At 41.8% G+C, this 24,779-nt stretch overlaps 2 protein-coding genes across 6 annotated transcripts in view; one reads left to right on the top strand and one right to left on the bottom strand.

Moving 5' to 3' along the window:
• The window catches only part of CMSS1 (cms1 ribosomal small subunit homolog), a 359,690-nt gene that overhangs the window by 177,862 nt on the left and 157,049 nt on the right, over window positions 1-24,779 (top strand). The gene's annotated exons all lie outside the window — the stretch shown is intronic.
• Window positions 1-24,779, bottom strand: part of FILIP1L (filamin A interacting protein 1 like) — a 313,162-nt gene that overhangs the window by 168,424 nt on the left and 119,959 nt on the right. For 2 of the 3 annotated variants that reach the window (XM_056559276.1, XM_056559275.1), the window contains exon 2: window positions 1,107-1,380. In XM_056559276.1, the coding sequence (XP_056415251.1) occupies window positions 1,107-1,370 (264 nt within the window). In that variant the 5' untranslated portion in view covers window positions 1,371-1,380. Of the gene's footprint in view, window positions 1-1,106; window positions 1,381-8,250; window positions 8,267-24,779 lie in introns of those variants that run through there. The other variant, XM_056559277.1, reaches the window with a different exon arrangement.

Below are 24,779 nucleotides of genomic sequence, written 5' to 3'. Positions count from 1 at the left end.
GTGGCTGAGCAGGAAAGTCCTGTAAGTCCCATAAGGCTCCAGACTGCATGGAGGAGAACGGGATCTGCGGCGGACCTACAGGGAACCGGGCTAGGTAAACATCTGATTTTTTTATGTTTCCCCTGCCCTCTGACGCAACATTAATGGGCAGAAATGACATTGGGATGTGGACATGAAATGCGTGAGATGGGGGGAGAGATGTGACGTTGAGGGATTGACATTAAATGGGGGAACCTAAAATTGGTGTGTGGACATGAAATGGAGGTGTGGATGTGAAATCGATGGGAATGTGAAATGGGCGATGGACATGAAATGGGGAGATAGAGGTGAAATTAGGGTATAGACGTGCATGTAGGGATTGGACATGCAATGGAGGAGATTGAACATAAAATCGAGGGATTTCACTGTTTGTTTTATTATATCACAATTGCATTTCGAAATCCCAATGTTTACCTCTATAATGGCAATTGCACCTTTTTCCAAATCGTGCAGCCCTAGTATGTACAAAGGACTAATATGTTATTATCCACCTTCACCTGTATTAGCGCTACATTGAGCTTCCTTACCTCTTGAACAAAGTATAGACTTTAGATCTAACCTTGTAGACATATGAAGCTGTTACTGGGAGATTGGTTCACATGGGTAAGTTTGAAAGATCTGATGCTAGACAGGCTCTTATCCTTACATGGGTTGTTTTTAAGTCTTCACCGACCTTGGGAAATAGTAAGATTTGCTTTGGTACTTATGGACCTGCAGTAAAATGACATGAGGAGAAGCTGCTCTGATTTGGTTGCTCATATCCCTTAGCAGCGTAAAGCACTTGGATATAAATTAGGTCATTATGAAAAAAGTTAAACTGGAAATGAAGGTCACACAGTATAATAAAATAAGAACTTTACTTCCCACAGGGCAAAAAATCCTTGAACTGAACCTAATATTGTCCTCCTTGTCTGTGATGGGGAGAGGATATGCATACCATTAGCATGTAATAATGACAGCACTTTTAGATATGATTTATAAGATCAGCAGATGCTGGCAAGACAAACCCATATTTATAATCCAGATATATAGTCTGTTTATTGCGTGAAGTATGATCTACGACTTACTTGTAGCTCTCCCTCCAACACGCTAAGAAGGAACAGCAGGTCATCCCGAGAGAGGTCATCTGCCTTTCTGTTAGAGGCCTTTTGTTTCCGATCAGAATTCTTACTCCGTAGGATTGTATCCGTCTCAGAAATATAGTCTTGTTCCTTATTTCCCATGTTCCTTTTGATAGTATCAGAATCCTCACGAATACGCTGGTAGATGTTGGCTTCTCTGCAGGTCATTGTCTTGTTTGCACACTCAATGCTATTACTTTGCGGTCGCATTTTTGGAAAGCTGCAAAACAAATGAAAAATTACTCCACCCCTTATTTTACATATTTTACACAGAATCTCTTCAGTGACCATTTATGATGGCTTGGTACTCTAAGTGCAGGTGTGGTTAAATAAAGTTTAAAAAAAAATGTATACAAGCCTACCAGAAAATATTTTTTTGTTTGTTTCTTATCCCAAAATATATTTGTCTTGTTAAACATAGTGCCTCTAAAGATGTCCAGACTCCATATCCTTATGGATCACTGGTGGCCTCCGAGATTGCTTTCCAGCATTTCCACATACAGTACCAGTGGAGCAACCTAGACATTTCTGGCTGTTGGGCATCTAAGTGCCATAGGACTGCAAACCTACCATCATGGGCCATAAGTGGAGGATAGCATCTTCATCTGGGAAGAATTAACATTCAGATGGCTTTTAATTATTCTTGACCTGATGTTTATTGGTCAAAAAACTGCCCTTAATTGCCATTTGTCCACTTATTCTTCCAAGAATTACCAGTTTAAATTAAATAACAACTGGGAAATATTTGAAATTGTGAATTTTCATGTTCTACTAGCAGAGTACCTAGCATTGCCTTGCCTTTATACCTAAACCTTGTGGGAGAGGAAAAGCCACAATGACGCTCCCGTCTTCAAATCCCGCTCCCCACACTACACTAAATACTGTCAGCACCTGCTTCGGCAGGATGTTTAAAAGTCCTGAGCAATCACTGCAGCCGAGAGTAACACGATCAGAAGATCTACTGGAAGTCCCTTAGACTTGCATGGGACTTCAGGCAAAAAACATCTGCTCATAACAAATGGGGCTGGGCTAGGGTTGATTTAACTATACAATAATTTCCATTGACAATTAAATAACACATGTACAAAGTTTCATCAAAATATCTTCAGCCATTTAAGTTATGCTTGAACATATATACGTACTTACATACACATGTTGAGATATATATATATAGAGAGAGAGAGAGAGAGAGAGAGAGAGAGAGAGAGAGAGAGAGAGAGAGAGAGAGAGAGAGAGAATCATGCAGTAGAAATGACATTACATATTGTATGCCACTTTATGAAACATTTCATTGTCTGATACATAGGATCATTTGGCTGTCTAAATCCAGTATTATCTGCAAATCCCTTTTTGTATTATTTTTACAACCTTGTCTAGAATAACATAATCTTTGCTATGATGTCACCATAAATAGTTCACCTCAGGACTACTGTCATTGGTCTGTTCTCCACTCCCAAGTTCAGACTGCGATCCTAACAACAGAGCATTTATATAGGAATATTTTGTGTATGAATTAACAGTCGACCACAGACCAGCATGTCCTTAAAGTGGTTTGTTAAGGCGGAGATCAAAACAATCCACTTCTGTGTGATGATGTGGAAGCGTGTCTTCGCAATGAACTAATGTCTGCCAAGTTCACCAAAGACTGTCCATGGCCATGTAGCTGGAGTTTATTAAGTGATGGATTTGACTTGTGGCTAAAATTCCATCAGCCAATTGTTGTAAGGATGTCTGTGTGTCTGTATTTTTCTCAATAGTCTACAGATACAAACTTGCCAACACATTGAATTAGTTCCTAGTCTATTATGCTGCTGAGTTAGTTTATTATACACAATACTGTCTGATGAAAATCTATTTCTGTAAACAATAATGTCAGAGTTAGTAAATTTCAGTTACAAAAAAAAAATTGTCCTTCCCGGTCTTAAACCGTTCAACACATAGGTTTAGGTCCTTTTTTCACATCCACGATAATGGCTTTCTACTAATCCTCTTCTGCCAAACTAAAAATCAATGAATTCCTTTAAGGCCCTTTTATGATTTCTAATAGTACTTGTCAGAAGTGCCACTTATCACGTTTTCATTATAGAACACTTTTTGCCACCACTTCTCTGCCAACTTTGGCTCATGATGGGCGAATGTCTGCAAATACAGAGCATTATATTCCCAGTCTCCTTTTTCACATTACAAACCCTATCCTTCTTGTCAGATCTGTCCTGGTTTGACAAATGGATCCAACCTTAAAATAAAGTTCTTTAAATCAGAGACTGTAAACGTGTCCAATATCTAACTTTCCTTTTGTTTAGCCCACTACTTAGCCTTGGCTTCTATCTTCTCTGTATGTTTTAGGACATTCAAACAGGGTTCTGGGTCTGTATTGCACAAGGGTTTATGTCCTTGTTCCCTAGACATACTTTCTTGGACATGGATCCCCCTCAACACATGAGGTTTTCTCATTGACCTCATAGGCTCACTACCCCAATCGCAGATGACCACTTCCCACCTTCCTCCTTTATCCAACTTCTTCCTTCACAGCTCCAAGAAGTATCTCTTACGATTTACCCCAATCGCATTGGACAAGTAAGTACTTCCCTCCTTTTCTGTCCTCTAAGACCAAGTACTTATAGCTCATACTTCCTTTGATTACGCCCAATTCTGTGATTTCTAGTCCACCACTAACAGAACTTATAGTTGGTACTTGTCAACCATTGAACACATGTTATTTTTGTCTTTCTTCTGCCCCCAACATGCAGTTTAGTTTTTGCAAAAGTTGCTAATCTCCTGTACTCAGCAAGGCCCTTTGTTCTTTAGGGCCCTGGAGACTGAGCTGTACAAACAATTCACTAATGCCCAGCTGGCCAAAATCTTTTTACTTAACGCGTTAAGCAGTTATCGCCACTAAGGCTCAAGAACACAATGCCTTTCTACCTAATGTCAGTCACAGGTGGAACCCCTCGGTACCTTCTGGTGCTTTTTTCGAGTTTGGTTGATGGTTGGCTTGTCCTTCCCTGAGAGGCTACTGGTACTCTGTATTACCAATAAATTGTGTAGTCTACATATTAAAAAATCTCTAAATTTGGCTTACCTCTCCCACCACAGCATACCCAACTTATGGTAAAGCAAAACGATTAAACTCCTTAAGATGTCAGCCTAGTCAAAAACCCCTGATCCTTTTTCCAACCGTCCCCCCCCCTCCCCACATATTTAATGCACTCACTTATTGTATTCTTCTGATGTACTTTTGAGCAATTTGAATTTTGTGGGTTCCAGCACCAGGACTCCCTCTTATCACCTAAGCTGTAGACGGCAATACCAAAGTAATCTCAGAGAACCCCCATAAAACTTGTTCTTTTACATATTACTTTTCAGTTTTTCTTACAACGTTTATCTTTAGATCAATTTAAAAGCATTGAGCTATTGCTACCACTGTCCTTTATTAGGTTATTTTTACGAGATTATCTACAGGGAGGATAATGTTTCTAGCGTGAGCCTCCAATTTCCCTCAGCTACCATATAAGGTTACATTTTCTTTTTGAGCTGTATCATTCCATTTTTACAGCCTGCCTTGTTTATAATTATTTGTTTCTAAAGCCTGGCTTACAATAATTGTATTCTTCTGCCTGCGCATAACGTAGCAGTGACATCACCAACTAAAATAGTCACTCGCCTCTAATGAGGAACTCTTCTAGTTTACAATGTGAGGCTTTTTTATGGTGAACGGTTACAAAAGGTAGCCTGTGTCTGCTCACATTTCATTATTGTTCAGATTACAGGGTGTTGTCGTTCTCTGCACTAATATTCATATACGCAGTCATATTAGGACCTTAACAGATCTTTTGTAGAACTAACAAGATCTACATTAAAGTCAAGCCAAAGGTCACATTCCAGGCCAAAGCCATAGGAGGCAAGTTATTGTTCTGCAGTAAGACTGATTTCTCTGTACATGGCCAGAAATGTCTTTTTCTATGTAAAATATAGGGTTAAATGATGTGATCATGACGCCATCTATATATAATGTTGTAAACATCCTTTTAAAGGCGTGCATCTTCATGTCCTCCGCATGATTCAATGCAATTGTCTTGACAACAAGAAATACAAATAATACATAGTGTGTGTGTGTGTGTGTGTGTGTGTATATATATATATATATATATATATATATATATATATATATATAAAGCTTTGCAAAGTGAATAACCGCCATCTATTCCAATAGAATAGAATATTTTCAGATTCTTCTAGAAAAAAAAATAATAATAATTTTCGAGTGATTACCAGTGGTACGTGATTTAAGATATAATTTCAAATATGTATATACAGATTGTATACAACTTTTTTGAAATCTTTGCGATACTGGCATAAGAATCATAGATAAACCCCTTTGGGCTCACAGATGGCCTCACAAATCAAAAAAGTCACATAGAGATATGCTAGTCTTTATTAAAGGGGTACTCCACTGCCCCAGCGTCCGGAACATTTAGGTCCGAGCTCTGGGTGCGGTCTGCGAGGGTCGTAACGTCACGGCCATGCCCTCTCCTATAGACTTGCATTGAGGGGGCGTGGCCGTGACATCACGAGAGGCGTGAACGTGACGTCACAACGTCACCCAGCATTGGGAACTAAATGTTCCGGACGCAGGGGCAGTGGAATACCTCTTTAACTAGCGTAGAGCCCTTCTGCTGGATTTCTAACCATTACCGCCAGTTCCCACGGTACGTGTTCCACTCCCGCCCGCTCCTGCAACATGTTTCCAATCTCGCCTACTCTTGCAAACGTTTTGTCACAGCTTTTAGAAAAGAGTACCCGGTGCCATTTTATCACCCCCTTGTGTAATTTCATCAGTCCTGTGTGGGATTTTGTGGGATCCGCTGTATGTTATGTGACCGCCTGCAACAACCTCATTACCGCCCATGCCTGTGTGATCCCAATACCGATGCAGGGCTCTAAATGAGTATAAATCTTACATTTTGCATTCTCTTTCATAAACATAAAATACATGGTTACAATGAATAACAATGCAGGGATGTAACATAAACACCTGTGCTATCTTTTAGGCCCTGGGTGCACCTGCCTTTTCTGCCTCCCTTATAGTTATATACACAACCCTACATATGGCCATCAGGGGTGTGGAAATTAAAAAAAAAAATACTTGTCCAAGGGACTAAAGCGGAACACAATCTACTTGTCCCTCAAGAAAATCCACTTGTCCTGGTAGATAAAATAATTTCAACCAAAATAGTACGATCCCCCCCACTAGACCACCAGGGATGGATATAAGATCCCTCTAGACACTGTTGTGAACTTTAACAGCGGTGATCTAATGGTTTAATAGCGGCCACAGCGATCGCAGCATGCCGGGATATTAGCGGCGGGAGAGCTGTAGCTAGATCCTTTAACACCCGAGGCAAGCCCCCCCCCCCCCCCCATCTGACCCCAATAATTCAAATTTTTCCATATACAGGGATGAGGGTAATCTTGTGTGACATGATCTGTAGTTTTTAGCAGAACTTTTATTAGGAAAGGGGCTTATTCTCATATATACGCACTTCTTAAAATATTTTGATCACTATTTTTCAGTCCTCATAGGGACTTATACACGGACTCTTTTGTTTGGAAAACACTGAACAACGCTGTGTTACTGGTGGGGGCGGGGGGGGGGGTGTTGTGCTTCTCCAGTTTGTGTGGTGCATTTTATTTACTCTAATTTATGTGTCAGAAAATGCTGGAAGTTGCATTTAGTTACTAGATAACTACAACTCCCAGCATGCCCTGATACAGCCTATGGTTGTGTGGGTGTTGCAGCATGTTGCACTGTATAGTTAAGGTTATTGTGTAACATGCTGGGAGTTGTAGTTTTGGTTTGTGTCAGCTGCAGAGCCATAGGATGTGTCAAGGAATATTGGGAATTGCAGTTAGTAACTACAACACCCAGCATTCCCTGATGCAGCCTATGGCTCTGCAGCTGACCCGAACCAAAACTACAACTCCCAGCATGTTGCACTTTATTGTTCTACAGTTTAGGTTATGGTGCAACATGCTGGGAGTTGTAGTTTTGGTTCGGGCGTGTTTGCGTCCATCCGTGGGGCTCTTGGTCGGCGGGCGAGTATGAAGGGGGTGGGATTCTGGGGGTGCAATTTAGTGAGGGTGGCCAGAAGTCACTAAAAATAAATAAAAAAATTAGATAGCACAACTGGCAGCAGCACTTGTCAGTCCGCCCCTGAACAAAACATACATGCAAACACATATCATACATACATATATACATACACCGGCCACTGCCCCCTATATCATACATTACATACATACATCACACATATACCATACACACATCATATATACACATACACTCACACCATAAATATACAGCATACATGTGCACACATCATACATACACCTGCCACTGCCCCCTATATCATACATTACATACACAATCACAAATACACACATCATATATACACATGACACATACACCATACATATGCACACATTATACATACACCCGCCGCTGATACACCCCACATCATACGCACATCGCACATACACAGACACCATACACACATCATACATACACAGACATCATACACACATCATATATACACAGACACCATACACATACACACACATCGCACATACACAGACATCATACACACATCATATATACACAGACACCATACACACATGACACAAACACCATACATATGCACACATCATACACACATACATATATACACATGACACATACATATGCACACATCATACATACACCCGCCGCTGATACACCCCCACATCATACACACATCCACCATACACATATACACTTCATATATACACATGACACATACACCATACATATGCACACATTATACATACACCCGCCGCTGATACACCCCACATCATACACACATCGCACCTACACAGACACCATACACATACACACATGACACATACACCATACATATGCACACATCATACACACATACATATATACACATGACACATACATATGCACACATCATACATACACCCCCCCTAATCATACATAACATACATATATAACCACCCTTCCCGCCGCCTGCATGCTCGGCCTCCTCACCTGAGCCGGTGTGAGGTGAAATCCCCAGCCCGTGCAGTGCAGTCCCTCACACATGTCTTCTCCCGCTCTGTATTTTCCCCCGTGAATACTTGAAACCTCCCCGTGATAAATTAGGTCCTGTGTAGACAGAGCAGGGCGAAGGGAGAGGCTGTGTGTGGGGGAGGGAGGAGCTGTGTACGTCCTCATTCTCCCCCTGTCTTCCTGTGTTATGCAGAGCTGCGCTTTCCATCCTCTGGGAGGGCGGAGGAGGGAGCGTGGCTTAATCATCTCCTGCAGACGTGCAACGTCGGGCTCTGCCCTCGCTCCTGAGATCCCCTCACACCGGCTGGGGGGCTCTGAGCAGCGGCCCCCGGCTACTGAAGTCAGCTGGGGGCTGCCACTACCCCCTCCATACATCCTGAGCGCCGGTGTGAGGTTCAGACTTGCATCGGCTCCTGCACCTCACACCGGCATTAAAGAAAAATAAGGGGGAAGTCGGTCTGTCACTGCTAGCCCGATACAGGGCTAAATCTATGAACAATTCACCTGCCCGGCGCCCAAAACTACTTGTCCCGGGCGTCGGGCGATAGGATTTCCACATCCCTGTGGCCATTATTCTTTGTTTGATATGTGATGGTGCCCATGAACTCACAATGGGCATAGGAATTAAAACCTATACAGAAAAAGTCATACTCCTTTTTGGTGGTGGTTGGAAGATCATCCGGAGTTGACAATTCATTGTAGGATTCCGGCAATTTTATTATATTTCAGGAGAGACCAGACATCACTATGTAGCCTCAATCCTCTATTTATAAGCAGAACAAATAAAATTCTATACGAATTGTACATGACATAATTTAAGATGCGCTCCGTTATTAAAATGAAATAAATCCTTATTTAGCCAAAGGTTATGTAATACAAGCAACTAATAAACGGGTTTGATTTACGTTTGAAATATTACGATGCATTAACATTATTTAGCCTTCCCTTAAGACCAGATATTCTAACATTCGGTTCATGTGAATTTTCAATAGATTTTCCTTTTAATTCAGAACTCGTATATCATCTTGTTCCATATTCATGTCAGTAAAATGAGTTTGTATTATTACTCTATGCTCCAACCAGTGTGGAATCTCACAAATACCCAACAGATTTCTTTATCATACTGAGTTTTATGATCTGCTATGTATAAAGTGGAGTACACATCTCTATACTTGCCGCTAATGAATTCCTAATGTACAGCTGTCTAGATGGGAAATGCTCCTTTTATAGGCAGGATCAGTCTAATAGTGGAGTAGGAAAAACACAGGGATCCATCTGTTTAATGGTAGTCTGTGTCTGCTTCCCCATGGGCAAAACCCAAGTTGCTGTTGTCGTCCATGTTATTAAGACTTTCCCATACTAATATATTAATAATCTAATTATACATGACTTTTTAAAACAGTATTTCTGTCTTGGGGCTCAGCAGTGGTCATCCTTGGCAAAGAGGCTGGACATTTAGAACACCTGATAGAAATAATGGAATCACCCCATTGATATAATTATCACTGGGGAACCCCCCCCCCCCCCCCCCCCCATGCGCAATCTCCCAGCTGCCGGACCACCACGTTGCAGCCACAGGAAGTTAGATAGACTGTGGTGTGGAACGTGACTTGGGGTGGTAAGATGACGCCAGGACACCCTTAATCTACACAGTCCGAGGATAGGACAGCTTCTCCTAGGCCAGGCACAGGATAATAAATACACCGAAGATTTTCTTTAGGCTTCCTTTGAATCACCTCCCACTCCAGCTATCTCTTCTCCACACTGCAGCTCACACTGAGCTGTGCACTCACCAACACAAGACCTAAGCTGAAAAACTCCTCCCTCCCTACACTATATATATATATAGCCTAGCTAGGGGGCCTCCCATTGGGCAGTCAGGGTCACATGGTTACTCTGCATCATGCCTCCTAACAAATATCCTGTACAGTTCTTAAATATACAGTACAAAACAGTATGAATTAACAGGCAAAGATTACAATGAATATTAAAGCATCACCTCAGCAACAGGGCCTAGCACAGGCACTTGAAGCAATGTTTATCTGACAGGATGCACCGCGGTACTGGTACACCACATTTAGACATCTCAATACATCTCCTTTGGATAGGGGATAAGATGTCTGGGGGCAGAGTACCATTTTAAATGGTCACTGTCATTTACACAAACTTGTGTGGATCAATAGCACAGGCAACTGTAAGAAATAGTATATCTTACTTTGCAGTACAGTGGTCCCTCAACATACGATGGTAATCTGTTCCAAATGGACCATCGTTTGTTGAAACCATCGTATGTTGAGGGATCCGTGCAATGTAAAGTATAGGACAGTGGTCTACAACCTGCAGACCTCCAGATGTTGCAAAACTACAACACCCAACATCCGGGCATGCTGGGAGTTGTAGTTTTGCAACATCTGGAGGTCCGCAGGTTGAAGACCACTGGTATTGGAGGTTATACTCACGTGTCCCTGCGCCCGGGCCGTCACCGCTGCTCTGGACGTCGCCTTCCATCGCTGTCGCAGCGTCCCCGGGGTGTCCCCGACGCTCCGGCAAGGCCTCTTCTTCCCCGGCATCCTCGCTCTCTGTCGCCGTCACTATGCATGCAGCTCCTATTGGATGACTGGACAGCGTGCGCAGCGATGTGATGACGTTGGAGGAGAGCGCCGACGATGCAGGGGATCCTAAAGAGGATGCGCAGGAGCCCCGAGGCATATAAGTGATCGTCAGCGGACAACACGGGGCACCGTAAACGGCTATCTGGTGGCCGCTGAAGCAGTCTGCGCTGCCGGATAGCAGTTTATGCGATGGCCCCGACATACAAAAGCATTGTATGTTGATGCTGCCTTCAACATGCGATTGCCTCTGAGAGGCCATCGTATGTTGAAATGATCGTATGTCGGGGGGGGGTCACTGTATAAATACTTCTTTCTTCTCTTATCAGGCTCTTTTCTCAGCCCCCCTTGCCCCCATGCAAATTTTGTTCACTTGCAGATGAAGATGTACTTGCAGTTCACTAAGGGATTAGCTTACTTGCTGCCTATAAAGTGGGACAGGAGAGGAACAAGGATGGAGATTGAGGGAAGTGAGTGGAGTAAGCCAGAATGAAAGATAAACTGCTGCAGAGACAAAACATGAGCTTACTGTGAATATTATATCTTACTACAATGCTTGATTCATAGCTTATATTTCTTATTATTGCTCTAATATGTCCTCTATGCTTCTGCTGCTTCTCAGGGTGTACTATAAGTAGATGGTGTAGTAGTGTGCGCGCACAGTGTACGGGACTAGATATGAGTAGCCATCCAGCCATAGCTTTTTGATCTTCATAGATTTTTTCAGTGCTAGCTTTTTTTGTTATTGTGCAAATGGGGCTCAAAAGCCTTTTCCAGCACTACAAAAGTTTGAGTATGTCCAGACCATGTCCTTTTTATCTAGTGGCTTTGTATTTTACAATAAGTCAATGAAGCAAGCACAAGAACTTATTTGACCACATGTAACCATAACCTAACCCTGTGTTGGCTCTGGTGTTCCTTTGGCTTTTCTATATGTATATCGCAATTTATTAAACATATTTTGTACAGTTCTGTGAAAAACAGTGACTTGTGTTTCCACCCATTTGTTTCTCATTTTTGTCCATTTTCTATTTTGCAGGCCTATCACATTGAGTTTTCTATCCTGCTGCTTTCATGTCTTACTTGGTCTACCTCCTTTATTGCTCTGGGTTGTTGCTGTAATCTGGGTAATGTGATATGGAAAACTTTTTTTTTAATGAACTGGTGCCAGAAATTTAAACAGATTTGTATATTACTTCTATTAAAAAATCTTTATCTTTCCAGTACTTATTAGCAGCTGTATGCTACAGAGGAAATTCTTTGATTTTTTTATTTATTTTTTTGTCTTGTCCACAGTGCTCACTGCTGACACCTCTGTCCATGTCAGGAACTGTCCAGAGCAGCATAGGTTTGCTATGAGGATTTTCTCCTGCTCTTGACAGTTTCTGATGCAGGCATCAGGTGTCAGCAGAGAGCACTGTGGACAAGACAAAAAAGAAATTCAAAAAGAAAAGAATTTCCTTTGTAGCATACAGCTACTAAAATGTACTGGAAGGATAAAGATTTTTTTTATAGAAGTAATTTACAAATCAGTTAAACTCATTGGCACCAGATGATGTAAAAAAAAAAATTTGCCACTGGAGTACCCCTTTTAGTCCCACAGTGGCCCCTCTGTTACATTGTCATCTACAGTGCTGGCCACAGTCAGGACAACATCCTGTTCTTCTATCAATCTGCACAGAAGAACAGCAGGATTGTTGGATGGAATTCAAGACTCATCAAAAACTCATTAGAAATTGGCTAAATTTCTCTTTGCCAGAAAGTGAATTCCAGAGCTCCGATGATCACTATAAGCTTAGACAGCGGATTGGAGCTAAAATCTCAAGCAGAATCTTAGAAGAAAAAGTAGTGCTGTGGACTACATATATCCCGAAGATTGCCTGCTTACTACTGCCATGAAATACCCAAATACCACTATCATGAAGGGCACAATTATACCGATCGTTGTTTAAATATTACCATCCAAACAGTGGACTAGCTACATTGTAAATCCCTGGCAGCTTCCTTGATATAGATCTGTGCACCAACTGTGGGATCAAGGCTGCCATCTCTTGGTGCCCAGATAATGAGAACCAGTGTGAGAGGTCGTACACCCTAAGACCAGTCCTGAGTTACCATACCCATAAATACTTCCTCTGTTCCTTCTCTGTTAAATGTATGCTTCACTATCTGTAGGTAAACGGGCCCATTCTGCCGTGAGGTTGTCTGTCTTCGCATTTTGCTGTGTGCTACTAGAACTGGCAAGTGGGTGCTAGCAGTGAGGTATTCTCCAGCTGATATCCATGAGTTAACCATACTTAAAGACAGAGCAGGCATTGTCTGGGAAGCTTCTGTTAACAACATTTGAGACTTGTGACCGTCAGACGTGTTCATTATATTCTGTCATGCCAGGAATAAACAACTAGAAAGAGTTATGCAAGAATAACATTGCCCGCCGTTCACATTTCCTCAAGGGAGCCATAAAACTGTTTTTGTTACCTTAACGTGTGTTTAGTTTGCTAAACATGTTGGAGAACTGGCTTGTTGGGTTATCACAAGTCAGACTGGTGGTGGTCCTTAGCCGGAGATTTGTTTTTCTCTGCATCATTTCACTCTATCCATCAAACACCTGTCTTATACAGTGTAAAACAGGAATGGCCAAAATAATACAGGACTCCAGTCACGCCAAAAGATAGGGTGATGTGAGAAGAAGCAACTCTTAGAGCAAATTGTAGCAGTGTCTGTAACTGTCTAATTCATCAAAATTACATGTACCCACTGCCAAAGCAACCCCGTTCAGAGGAATGAAACAGAAATGCCACGTGTGGATGTACCCTCTGTTTTTCTTCACATAAACTGCACCACTCTCAACCATGGGTAGTTAAAGTGGTACTCCACTGGCCAGCGTTCGGAAGCTAATGTTCCGAACGCTGTTTTCACACTGCGGGGGTCGGCCATGCTCCTTTTGATGTAATGGCCATGCCCCTTCAATGCAAGTCGTCACGCCACCTCCCATAGACTTGCATTGAGGAGGTGTGGCCGTGATGTCACGAGGGGCGACTGATAAAGAAATGTTCAGTCTGTAACTTTAATGATTTGTTTATTTTAACAGTGGGAGACAGAATAACCACAAAAAAAGTAAAACCTATTTCACATTTCATCCCCTATCAATCAGCAAGATTTCTGTCTCCCAGTTACTGCTTTGAGATTAGGGGCACTCTCCTAAAGGGCGTTTGGAATCTGCTTGATTGCTTCTGTGGACAGGGGTCTTTTATAGAGGTAACAAGCTGAGATAAGGGGCACTCCCTTTTAGAGAATGCTCCTAATCTCGGCGTGTTACCTGTAAAAAGACGCCTGTCCACAGAAGCAATCAATTCCAAGCTCTCCACCATGACCAAGACCGAAGAGCTGTCCAAGGATGTCAGCGACAAGATTGTAGACCTAAAAAAGGCTGGAATGGGCTAGAAGACCATCACCGAGCAGGTTGGTGAGAAGTTTACAACAGTTGGTGCGATTATTCACAAATGGAAGAAACACAAAATATCTCTCAATGGGGGAGATTTATCAAGCTGTCTTATAGTAAAATTCTCTTTGTTGCCCATAACAACCAACCACAGTTCAGCTTTTCGTTAAGATATGTCAAGACGTTAAGATAAGTTGAACTGTGATTGTTTACTATAGGCAGCAAAGAAAATCCTATTATATGACAGCTCGATGAATCTCCCCCAATGTTCCTTTACCAATAAACCTCTGAAACTTTAGATTGACCTGTTCATGTAATTCCTAAGCATTCCCTTACAGTGTAGTGTGTTACCAATAGTTTTCTTGGTGACTATAGTCCCAGCTGCCTTGAGATCATTGACAGGATCCTCCTGTGTAGTTTTGGGCTAATTCCTCACTGATCTCATGATGATTGAAACTCCACGAGGTGAGATCTTACATGGAGCCCCCGACCGAGGGTGATAGACAGTTATTTAGTGTTTCTTCCATTTGTGAATAATCGCACCAACTGTTGTAAACTTCTCAGCTGCATGACGATGGTCTTGTAGCCCATTCCAGCCTTGTGTAGGTCTACAGTCTAGTCCCTGACATCCTTGGACAGCTCTTTGGTCTTGGCCATGGTGGAGAGTTTGTCATCTGATTATTTGTTATTGTATACAGATGTTTTTTATACAGAGAGTGATCCTAATCTTGGCATAGTTCTCTGTGGTCTTGGATTATGAATCTGTATGGAGCTATAATGTGATAGTGTGCATGATCCTTTAGTAGTTTCCTCTATTTTTAGTATTGGGTAATTTGCCTGGATAAAAAGAAATATTAATGCTATCGTTCTCTTCTACCCTCCTCAGGTCTGTAACACGACATCATTGCCTTTTTATTGTTTCTACTTAAGGCAAGAAAATTCTAGTTTGCGTGCAAAGCCAGCAAGCGTTTACCATGTCCTCGGGGCTCACTCGCTGGATCCCATTGACAAGCTCACACCACAGCTAGAAGCCAATGAAATAATACAGCGTGTAGCACATTAGATATTGATCAGAGTTTCACAGCATCTATTAGTAGACGTTAAACCCAATCACCTGTTACAATAGTTGTAGTAATCCTAACCTTAAGCACTAAAGACCAAAAAGTCACTTTGCAGTATGTAAAATACTCACAGAAAACGTAACATTCCTGCCGAGATTATATTTAATGACATAACTCATAGTAGCTCAGTGAATTCAGGTAATACTGGTTTAATGCTTATAAAAACTGCAGAAAATAATAGACCTCTATTGCTCCTAGAAATAACAGAGCTTTTCATTGTACCCGTGAATGAGGAGCCTTTCTAAAGCGGCTTATTGCATATCTCCCCATGTCCTCCAGGATCTCACATTTTAGTGGAATACATACACTAGAATTGTAACGTACAACGTTTCCTAACTTACTAACTCTAGTGTCCAACAACCCGTATTTTCCATGGGGATATAGAGTTAAAGGGGTACTCCGCCCCTAGACATCTTATCCTCTATCCAAAGGATAGGGGATAAGATTTCTGATTGCAGGGGTCCCGCAGCTGTGACCCCCGAGATCTCTGTGCAGCCCCTGACATTTGTTTAGAACGCTGGGTGTGGGTGGCGGGGGTCGTGACATCATTACATCATGCCACGCCCCCTTAATGCAAGTCTATGGGAGGGGGCGTGGTGCCCCCTCCCATAAACTTACTTGGGGTGACGTGGCGTGGCGTGACTTCACATGGAGGCGTGGCCGTGACATCACGAGCCCGCCGCTCGCTCCAAGCGTTCAGAACAAAATGTTCAGAACGCTAGGACAGCAGAGTACCCCTTTAAAACATTCTAGGCCTACAAAATCAGAAGACATTCATAGTGGGTCAGTGGGTCCCTGGTTACAATATACCCAAGTCTCTAATTTCCTTTTTCCCTAGGGCCCCTGGCTCAGCTCATTCAAACCCCTTTGTTTTCCATCGGCTCAGTCTTGGACTGTTATTGGTGGTTAAGCAGCTCTTCGTTTTCCTTTTTTTTTTTTTTTTTTTTTCAAAGTAAAGTTTATTAAAGCTTCACAAGAAAATACAGAACAATTCCGTTCCACCCAAGGAAAGTGAATAACAGCATTAACCTGATACATTCTCTGACTATTGGGGGTCAAAGTACAAATGGAGATCTAAACATGTGAAAAATACAGTGGGTCCCTAGGGATCTATGCAATAAGATAAGTGGAGGATGGTATTCTCGTGACTACATCCAACAAACGGGCAACCACTTATACCACTCTCTTGCTTCGCTGTAGAAGAGTATTGAACAGGCATAGTTAAAGGGTAGACATGGAATGCCATATTAGTCATGAAGACAGAGATGGGAGGCGGAGAGGGGGAGAAAGAGAGAGAGAGAAAGAGGAGATAAAGAGAAGTTCAGGGCTAGAGGTGAGTGAGGGAAAGACAAAGAGAGGAAGGGAAAGTCTAGAAATTAGGAGTACGTTACCTGTCAGCGCGTACGGGTTCGGGGGCGGTGACCGGGCACCAGGATGGCAGTTCTCTGTAAGAGTAAGTCAGCGGGGATGTGGAGCAGTGTCATGAGAGTGTAAGTGTAGGGTTTCAAAGTCGGGTGAGGACATAAACTCTGTCCAGGGCCTCCAGATACTAAAGAACCTATCCAAGTGGTTACGGGAGTCCGCAAGGAGTTCTTCCATACGATTGAGGTGGGAAACCTCACGAATTCCTTATTTTTTGTGACTGAATGGGAAAGGTAGTACTTTCTCTTACAGGTAGTTGAAGGTCTTTGCCTTAACTCTCAAGTCTTTTTAAAGGGGCACTCCGGTGGAAAACTATTTTTTTTTTAGAAATCAACTGGTGCCAGAAAGTTAAACAGATTAGTAAATGACTTCTATTAAAAAATCTTGGCCAAAATTCGAAACCAAAAATGCATTGCTCCACCCACTTTTTTTTAAATATAGTATTTGTAAAATTGTATTTGCAGAATATTGCAGAAAAGAGGGTGTGGTGGCTGTAGTCACCAGTCATCCAGCACAGAGTGGAGTTCGCACCAGAGATCCGTGGGGTCCCCAGCCGCGGGACTCCTGCAATCAGACATCTTTTGGTTAGGGGATAAGATATTTCCAGTGGAGTACCCCTTTAAGTAATCTGGAATTAAAAACTCCATGCTAATAATAATAAAATAAACAGCACACCCTGTACAATAAACTTGCCCCGGCCCCCTTTGGTATTTGGTGCCAACTGCGCTTCTTCTGCCAGTCTTGGAAGTAAGTTCCAAGCCACGCTCCTACTTTAACCTCACTGCCCATTTTGGCTTTTGAACACAGGAAAATTCCAATTTAGCGTTTTCGCTTTTTCCTCCTCGCATTTTTAGAGCCATAACTTTTTTTATTCCCCTCCCCCCCCCCCTATAAACCCATATGAAGTCTTGTTTTTTGCATGACAAATTGTACTTTTTAATGACACCTTTCATTTTACCATAAAATGTACAACAAAACCGGAAAATTATTATTCGTGGGGGGAAATTTAACAGAAACTTTTTGGGGGTTTTGTTTTTACGCTCTGGTTAAAATGATATCTTTAGTCTGTAGCTCAATGCGATTAAAATGATACCACATTTATATAGGTTTTCAAATATTTCAATACTTTTATAAGAAGTCAAACTTTGAGCAAAATTTGTATATTTAAAATTGTCATCTTCTGACCCCTATAACTTTTTTATTTTTCCGTATACAGGGATGTATGAAGGCTCATTTTTTTCCCTGTGATCTGTAGTTTTTGTCGGTACCATTCTTGTTTCTTGTTTTGCTTTTTTTTATTTTTTTTTTATTATATATCACTTTCAATAAATTTTTTCTAATATATGATCTGATTAAAAATCAAGATTTTGGACTTTGGTGTTTTTTTTTTATGTTTACGCCGTTCACCGTTCAGGATCATTAACATAATGTTTTTATCGATTGAACATTTCTGTACCTGGCGATATGAAATATATGGATTTATCTGAGTTTTTTTTACTCTTTTCCTATATAAAAGAGTGAGAAAATTTTATGTTTATTGGGGGAGGGGTGTATTCACTTTATAAAACTCCATTTTTTTTTTAAACCCTTTTATAGTCCCTACAGGGGACCATATATTGCAATCTTTAGATTGCAGATACTGAACAGTGCTATGCATAATCAATATTGATCATGGCATATGAGGGGTTAATGGCTGACATCAGCGTGATTGCTGATGTCTGCCATTATTGGCTTATCCCTGGCTGATGGCAGCTGGGTCCCGCGGTCTACGAGGTGAGTGCAGCTCCTACACTCGTGTCATAGCTGCGGCGGGACTCAGGGTGTGTGTCCGCCCTGCCTCCTACAGGGGTTAATGGCCATTTTCAACTGATAATACCCAAGTTAGGAACGCCTTGGCTTATAATTAAATGGGTATTCCATGATTTATTTTTTTCTATTTAATTATGCTACAGGGGCTGTAAAGTTAGTGTAGTTCATAATATAGTGTCTGTACCTGTGTTTGATGGTGGTCTCGCAATTCTTATGTGATCTTTGCCTCAATGTTTATCTTTAAAAGCATATAAAATGACTGTCATCTCAGGTTTTCCCAGGTTGCAGTGCAAACAGAGACATTACATCACTAGTCAGGTGTTCAAAGGAGCCTGTCTTTGCTTCAATGGGTGGAGTGACTGCTGGGGTGATCATTCTACAATGGAGGCACCATGGTTAGAAAACACTGGTCGATTCTTTACAGTAAACATGGAAGGCAGCACACCTGTGCTTCAGTGGGTGAGGTGGCTGATGTGTAGGAGGGAGAAAAGTGACCTCACACATGGAATCCTGGGACTGGTAGTTGGAGGGAGGGAACTCCGACAGGAAAATAGTCATTTCACAAAAATAAATCAGCAGCGTTGTAGTGGACTCAGAACACAGCCTCTTAGCTACAAGACAGGCACAGATCCTTCCTAAGCTTTTCAATACTGTCTGGCAGGTGTGTACTAAAATCACCTTATGTTGGATAACCTCTTTATGGTGTCAGCCATATTGAGGGATTGGCAAGGTTCTTATGATCCTGCATAGGCATAGATTCAAAACACAACTTTCTGGTTGCCGGAGCCACCATAGGAAGCTTAGTAGCTTATTGCATATAGTTTGGCTCAGTTCAAACACCAATGGCGCCTGATGACCCAGTTGACCTTATAATGCATTGGATTCCATTGTTTTGACAAAGAGAATAGTGCTGCATGCTGTATTTGTACCTATTAAATGTGACGGAATTACCGAGGAAGGCTTTGAATCCAGATTATTATAGATGGTTACTAAATATTTAGCGTCTATATTGATAATATCTTCTTTAATATGAAAAGCATTAAACAAAACTACTTTAAACTATTCCTTGAAACATTCCCGCAAAGCCAAGAACTAAATCCGTAGATCATTTTAGCAAAAATTATTTTTAAGACGTACGAGCTGGAGGTAACTTATGTGACTGGTTTCTTTTTTTGAACACTTAATTCTCCGCTATCGTTTTTTAGTACGCCGCAGTCTTGACATATTTTTCGCCTTGACATATTTTTCTTCTCGACGCAGATTACAATGTTTTTTCACATTTTTCTTTCTCTATGCAGACGCTAATGCCAACAGTTCAAACCATATATTTTTCAGATTAAACCATCTATTACTGATAGATAATGACAGAGCAGGAGCAGAAGGCACCAGTTAGTCTGCATTAGCTCATGGATTCTGGAGAACTTTGTAGTTGACTATAAGATTTGTGAAATTCTAGCTTTGTATGCTGACTTTTCAGCACTTCACGCCTGATGAATAGTCCACTTTACTAACTTTCTGACAGGTCACTCGCATACTGCCTGAGCGCTCCCTCTGCAGCGGCTTATTTAAAGAGCCCCAGCGTTTTATCCTATTTTGGATTCTTGGATTAGTGCTATATTATCTGGTATGATGTCATTTCTGTTAGCCAAATACGTCTGGATTTCATACAAACCTTCTTGACATTTACCAGGTGATAACCATTTTCTCCAAATTATCCTCATATTTTCAGCTGTCTGTTTTACATTACACCTCCTGTAGCTAGAGTCCACATTTGTGTGATATATGTATTGCACTGTGCATCTTTTCAGCTTGGGTGTGTTTTGCATTTGTTATCGTTTTATGGATTGGTTTCTGAATGCAGTATTTTATTAAAGATGTTTTCCGTGATTTTAAACATTAAAGGTGTACTCCGGCCCTAAGACCTCTTATCCAAAGGATAGGGGTTAAGATATCTGATCGCGGGGGTCCCGCCGCTGGGGATCTACACAATATCGTAGTCGTGACATCACAATACTCCGGCCCCGTTGTCGTGACCCGGCAGAATTGGAGGCTCCAGCGCTTTGTGCAGCTTCCACAGGTGGGTGCTGCATGCCAGATTGCGGCAGTCGCCAGCAGCGGGACACCCCCCCCCCCCCCCGCGCGATCAGACATCTTATCCTTTGGATAGGGGATAAGATGTCTTAGGGCCGGAGTACACTTTTAATGACGCATCCTTGGACCAGTGGGGGTCTGAGCTGTGTGACCCCCTTACAACATCAGCTCATTCTAGAGATCATGAGGGAGCTGAACACCCAGACCTCAACCTAAGACATGTCTAAAAATTGAAGACCCTTAAAGAGTACCTGTCACCCAAAAAAACTTTTAATATATTGTTCCTTATGTAATTGTAAGATACTTTGCTATTTACTTGCTGTTAAAATTCTCAACCTTTATATGTTTTTTTAATGTGTTTAAAAAAAATGTCCACTAGGTGGCTTTGTTCTGTTCCCTGCCGCAAGGCAAAAAGTTAGTTTGGCCTCCTCCCTGCCTGGCAGGAGACCAAACTCAGGAAGTGCATGCTGAGCATGGCTTCAGTGACGTTGCGCCTGCTGGGGAATGCCCACTTTCTCCTACCAGGAGCTCACACCATGTGAGCAAGGGAAAAGGTATCATACAGAGGTTTTTAAAGCGCTGGAAAGGGCAGGAGGGGTGTTAGGAGTAGTTAGGGAATATAATCTCAGTTAGTTTATAAAATATGGTTTGAGGACAGGTACTCTTTAAAGGAAAACTAACACCTTGTGCAGCAGCACTTAGGCTGCATTCACATCTCGTTTTGTACATACGGGTGCCGGATCCGGCTGGGGGAGGGGAAAACCGGGCGCTCCCGTACCCCAGCTGGTTCAGCCCGTAAGTCCATTTACTTCAGTGAACCGCCCGTAGCCGACCGGAGTCAAATGTGACTCCGGTCGGCTCAGTTTTGACCCGTATGCGATTTCCTGACCGGACCTCAAACCGTAGTATACTACGGTTTAGGTCCGGTCCAAAACCACATACGGGTGAAAACTGAACCGACCGGAGTCACCATTTCACTCCGGTCAGCTCATTAACGTAAATGGAGTTACGGGCTGCGCCGGCTGGGATACAGGAGCGCCCGGTTTTCCCCTCCCCCAGCCGGATCCGGCACCCGTATGTACAAAACGAGATGTGAATGCAGCCTTACCTGGGTAAAACAGCGTTATAGTGCTGGTGAACCTGATTAAAAAGAGGTAAATTTACTAAATAAGTATCTTATTAAATATATTGGTTTTACTGTAGTGTAAACCAGTAATGCTACTTTGAGCTCTGTTACAATGTTCTGGTAATGCTGTGGTAATCCTGGTACAATTTGTGTACAAAAGTTTTTAGAAATACCTACAGCTGAAAAGCCACATGTAGGAGGCCCAAAAGCCACTGGTTGTTTCCCTATAGTTATACCCCTGTGACTAGGAGTGGATCATGCGGCCAATCTAAGGCTATATTTACATGTTGGAATATCCGCACGGGAAATCTCCATGTGGACATTCTGGAGACTGCAGGACCCCACAGGAATGCACCATCTCATAGACTGCTACAGTATGTGTTCCGTGCGAACAGCGTAACAGAATCCTGTTGAATTCAATGGGACTCTGCTGAAGCGGAATCTCCGTGTGGACATTCCAACACGAAAATTTGACGTGTAAACATAGCCTAAATGTTCATAGGGAAGTCAGGAAAACCAGAGCTGTCCATAAATTCTTGTTCTTTTATTTATTTAGCTGCAGTATATGCATACTAAAAAAAAAAAAACATGTTAGCTATACGATAAAAATCAGAATGTAATAACCGCAGGCTGACCAGAAGGCAAACATGTCCATGTAAGGATGGAGGATTTGCTAGATGTCTAACTTACAACACATGCAAAGAAATGAGGACCCTGGAGACGTGTTTCTGTTTGGATTACCAGCGCTCAGTGATGTCTCTCCAGTCATGTCAGGAATTCTTCCCCTTGTGTCCGTTTCATATTTGTTGGGTACTAAGAAAAAGTGTTGTTCTTTTAGGGTGTATTCACATGGACAGTGTCCTGCTCATATTTGATGCACAGCCTTTGAAGTGAAGCTGTGTTCAGTTATTTAGTTTACATTAACCCCTTAAGGACCACGGGTTTTTCCGTTTTTGCACTTTCGTTTTTTCCTCCTCACCTTTTAAAGATTATAACCCTTTCAATTTTGCACCTAAAAATCCATATGATGGCTTATTTTTTGCGCCACCAATTCTACTTTGCAGGGACATCAGTCATTTTACCCAAAAATCTACGGTGAAACAGAAAAAAGATCATTGTGCGACCAAATTGAATCTATCTTTATTCTGTAGGTCCATACGATTAAAATGATACCCTACTTATATAGGTTTGATTTTGTCGTACTTCTGGAAAAAATCATAACTACATGCAGGAAAATGTATACGTATAAAATTGTCATCTTCTGACCCCTATAACTTTTTTATTTTACTGTGTATGGGGCGGTATGAGGCTAATTTTTTTGCGCTGTGATCTGAAGTTTTTAGCTGTACTAATTTTGTATTGATCAGACTTTTTGATCGCTTTTTATTCATTTTTTCATGATATAAAAAGTAACCAAAAATACGTTATTTTGGACTTTAGAATTTTTTTGCACGTACACCATTGAGTGTGCGGTTTAATTAATGATATATTTTTATAGTTCGGACATTTACGCATGCGGCGATACCACATATATTTATATTTATTTTTATTTACATGTTTTTTATTTTTTAATGGGAAAAGGGGGGTGATTTGGACTTTTATTAGGGAAAGCGTTAAATCACATTCATTAACTTTTTTTTACACTTTTTTTTTTTTTTTTTGCAGTGTTCTAGCTCCCATAGGGGGCTATAACACTGTACACACTGATCTTATACACTGATCACTGCAAAGCCATAGCTTTGCATTGATCAGTGTTATCAGCGGTCGAATGCTCAAGCCTGCATCTCAGGCTTGGAGCAATCAATCACCGAATGGACACGCTGGAGGAAGGTAAGAGGACCTCCGCTCGCGTCCTAGCTGATCGGGACACCGCATTTTCACTGCGGTGGTTCCGATCAGCCCCACTGAGCAGCCAGTAGCCGGGAGCTCGTTCTGCAGTCTCTCTGTGACTGCCGTTAGCACCTTCGCACAGGTTTTGATAAATCTCCCCCAATATGATTCCATGCCATTCTTTAGTTAATTATTATATTTTGCTTTCTTTTTTGACTGTATACTTTCTTTATATATAAATTAGATATTTATATCTAAATTTCAACAATTCCTAGGTTACATGTCCATCTCCAGAGATCTAGATTTGCCTTTGTCCACAGTGCGCAACATTATCAAGAAGTTTGCAACCCATGGCACTGTAGCTAATCTCCCTGGGCATGGACGTAAGAGAAAAATTGATGAAAGGTGTCAACGTAGGATAGACAGGATGGTGTATAAGCAGCCCCAAACAAATTCCAAAGATATTCAAGCTGTCCTGCAGGCTCAGGGAGCATCAGTGTCAGTGCTAACTATCCGTTGACATTTAAATGAAATGAAACACTATGGCAGGAGACCCAGGAGGACCCCACTGCTGACACAGAGACATAAAAAAGAAAGACTACATTTTGCCATAATGAACTTGAGTAACCAAAATCCTTCTGGGAAAACATCTTGTGGACAGTTGAGACCAAGATAGAGCTTTTTGGTAAAGCACATCATTCTACTGTTTACCGAAAACGGAATGAGGCCTACAAAGAAAAGAATACTGTACTACAGTGAAATATGATGGAGGTTCAATGATGTTTTGGGGTTATTTTGCTGCCTCTTGCACTGGGTGCCTTGAATGTGTACAAGACGTCATGAAATCTGAGGATTTTCAACGGATTTTGGGTCGCACTGTACAGCCCATTGTCAGAAAGCTGGGTTTTGGTCTTCCAGCAGGACAATGACCCCAAACATAGGTCAAAAAGCACCCAGAAATGGATGGTAACAAAGCGCTGGAGAGTTCTGAAGTGGCCAGAAATGAGTCCAGATCTAAATCCCATTGAACACCTGTGGAGAGATCTTAAAATTGCTGT

Source organism: Hyla sarda, chromosome 2, assembly GCF_029499605.1.
Source record: "Hyla sarda isolate aHylSar1 chromosome 2, aHylSar1.hap1, whole genome shotgun sequence".
NCBI lineage: Eukaryota > Metazoa > Chordata > Amphibia > Anura > Hylidae > Hyla > Hyla sarda.
This window is presented reverse-complemented; position numbering and strand designations above follow the sequence as displayed.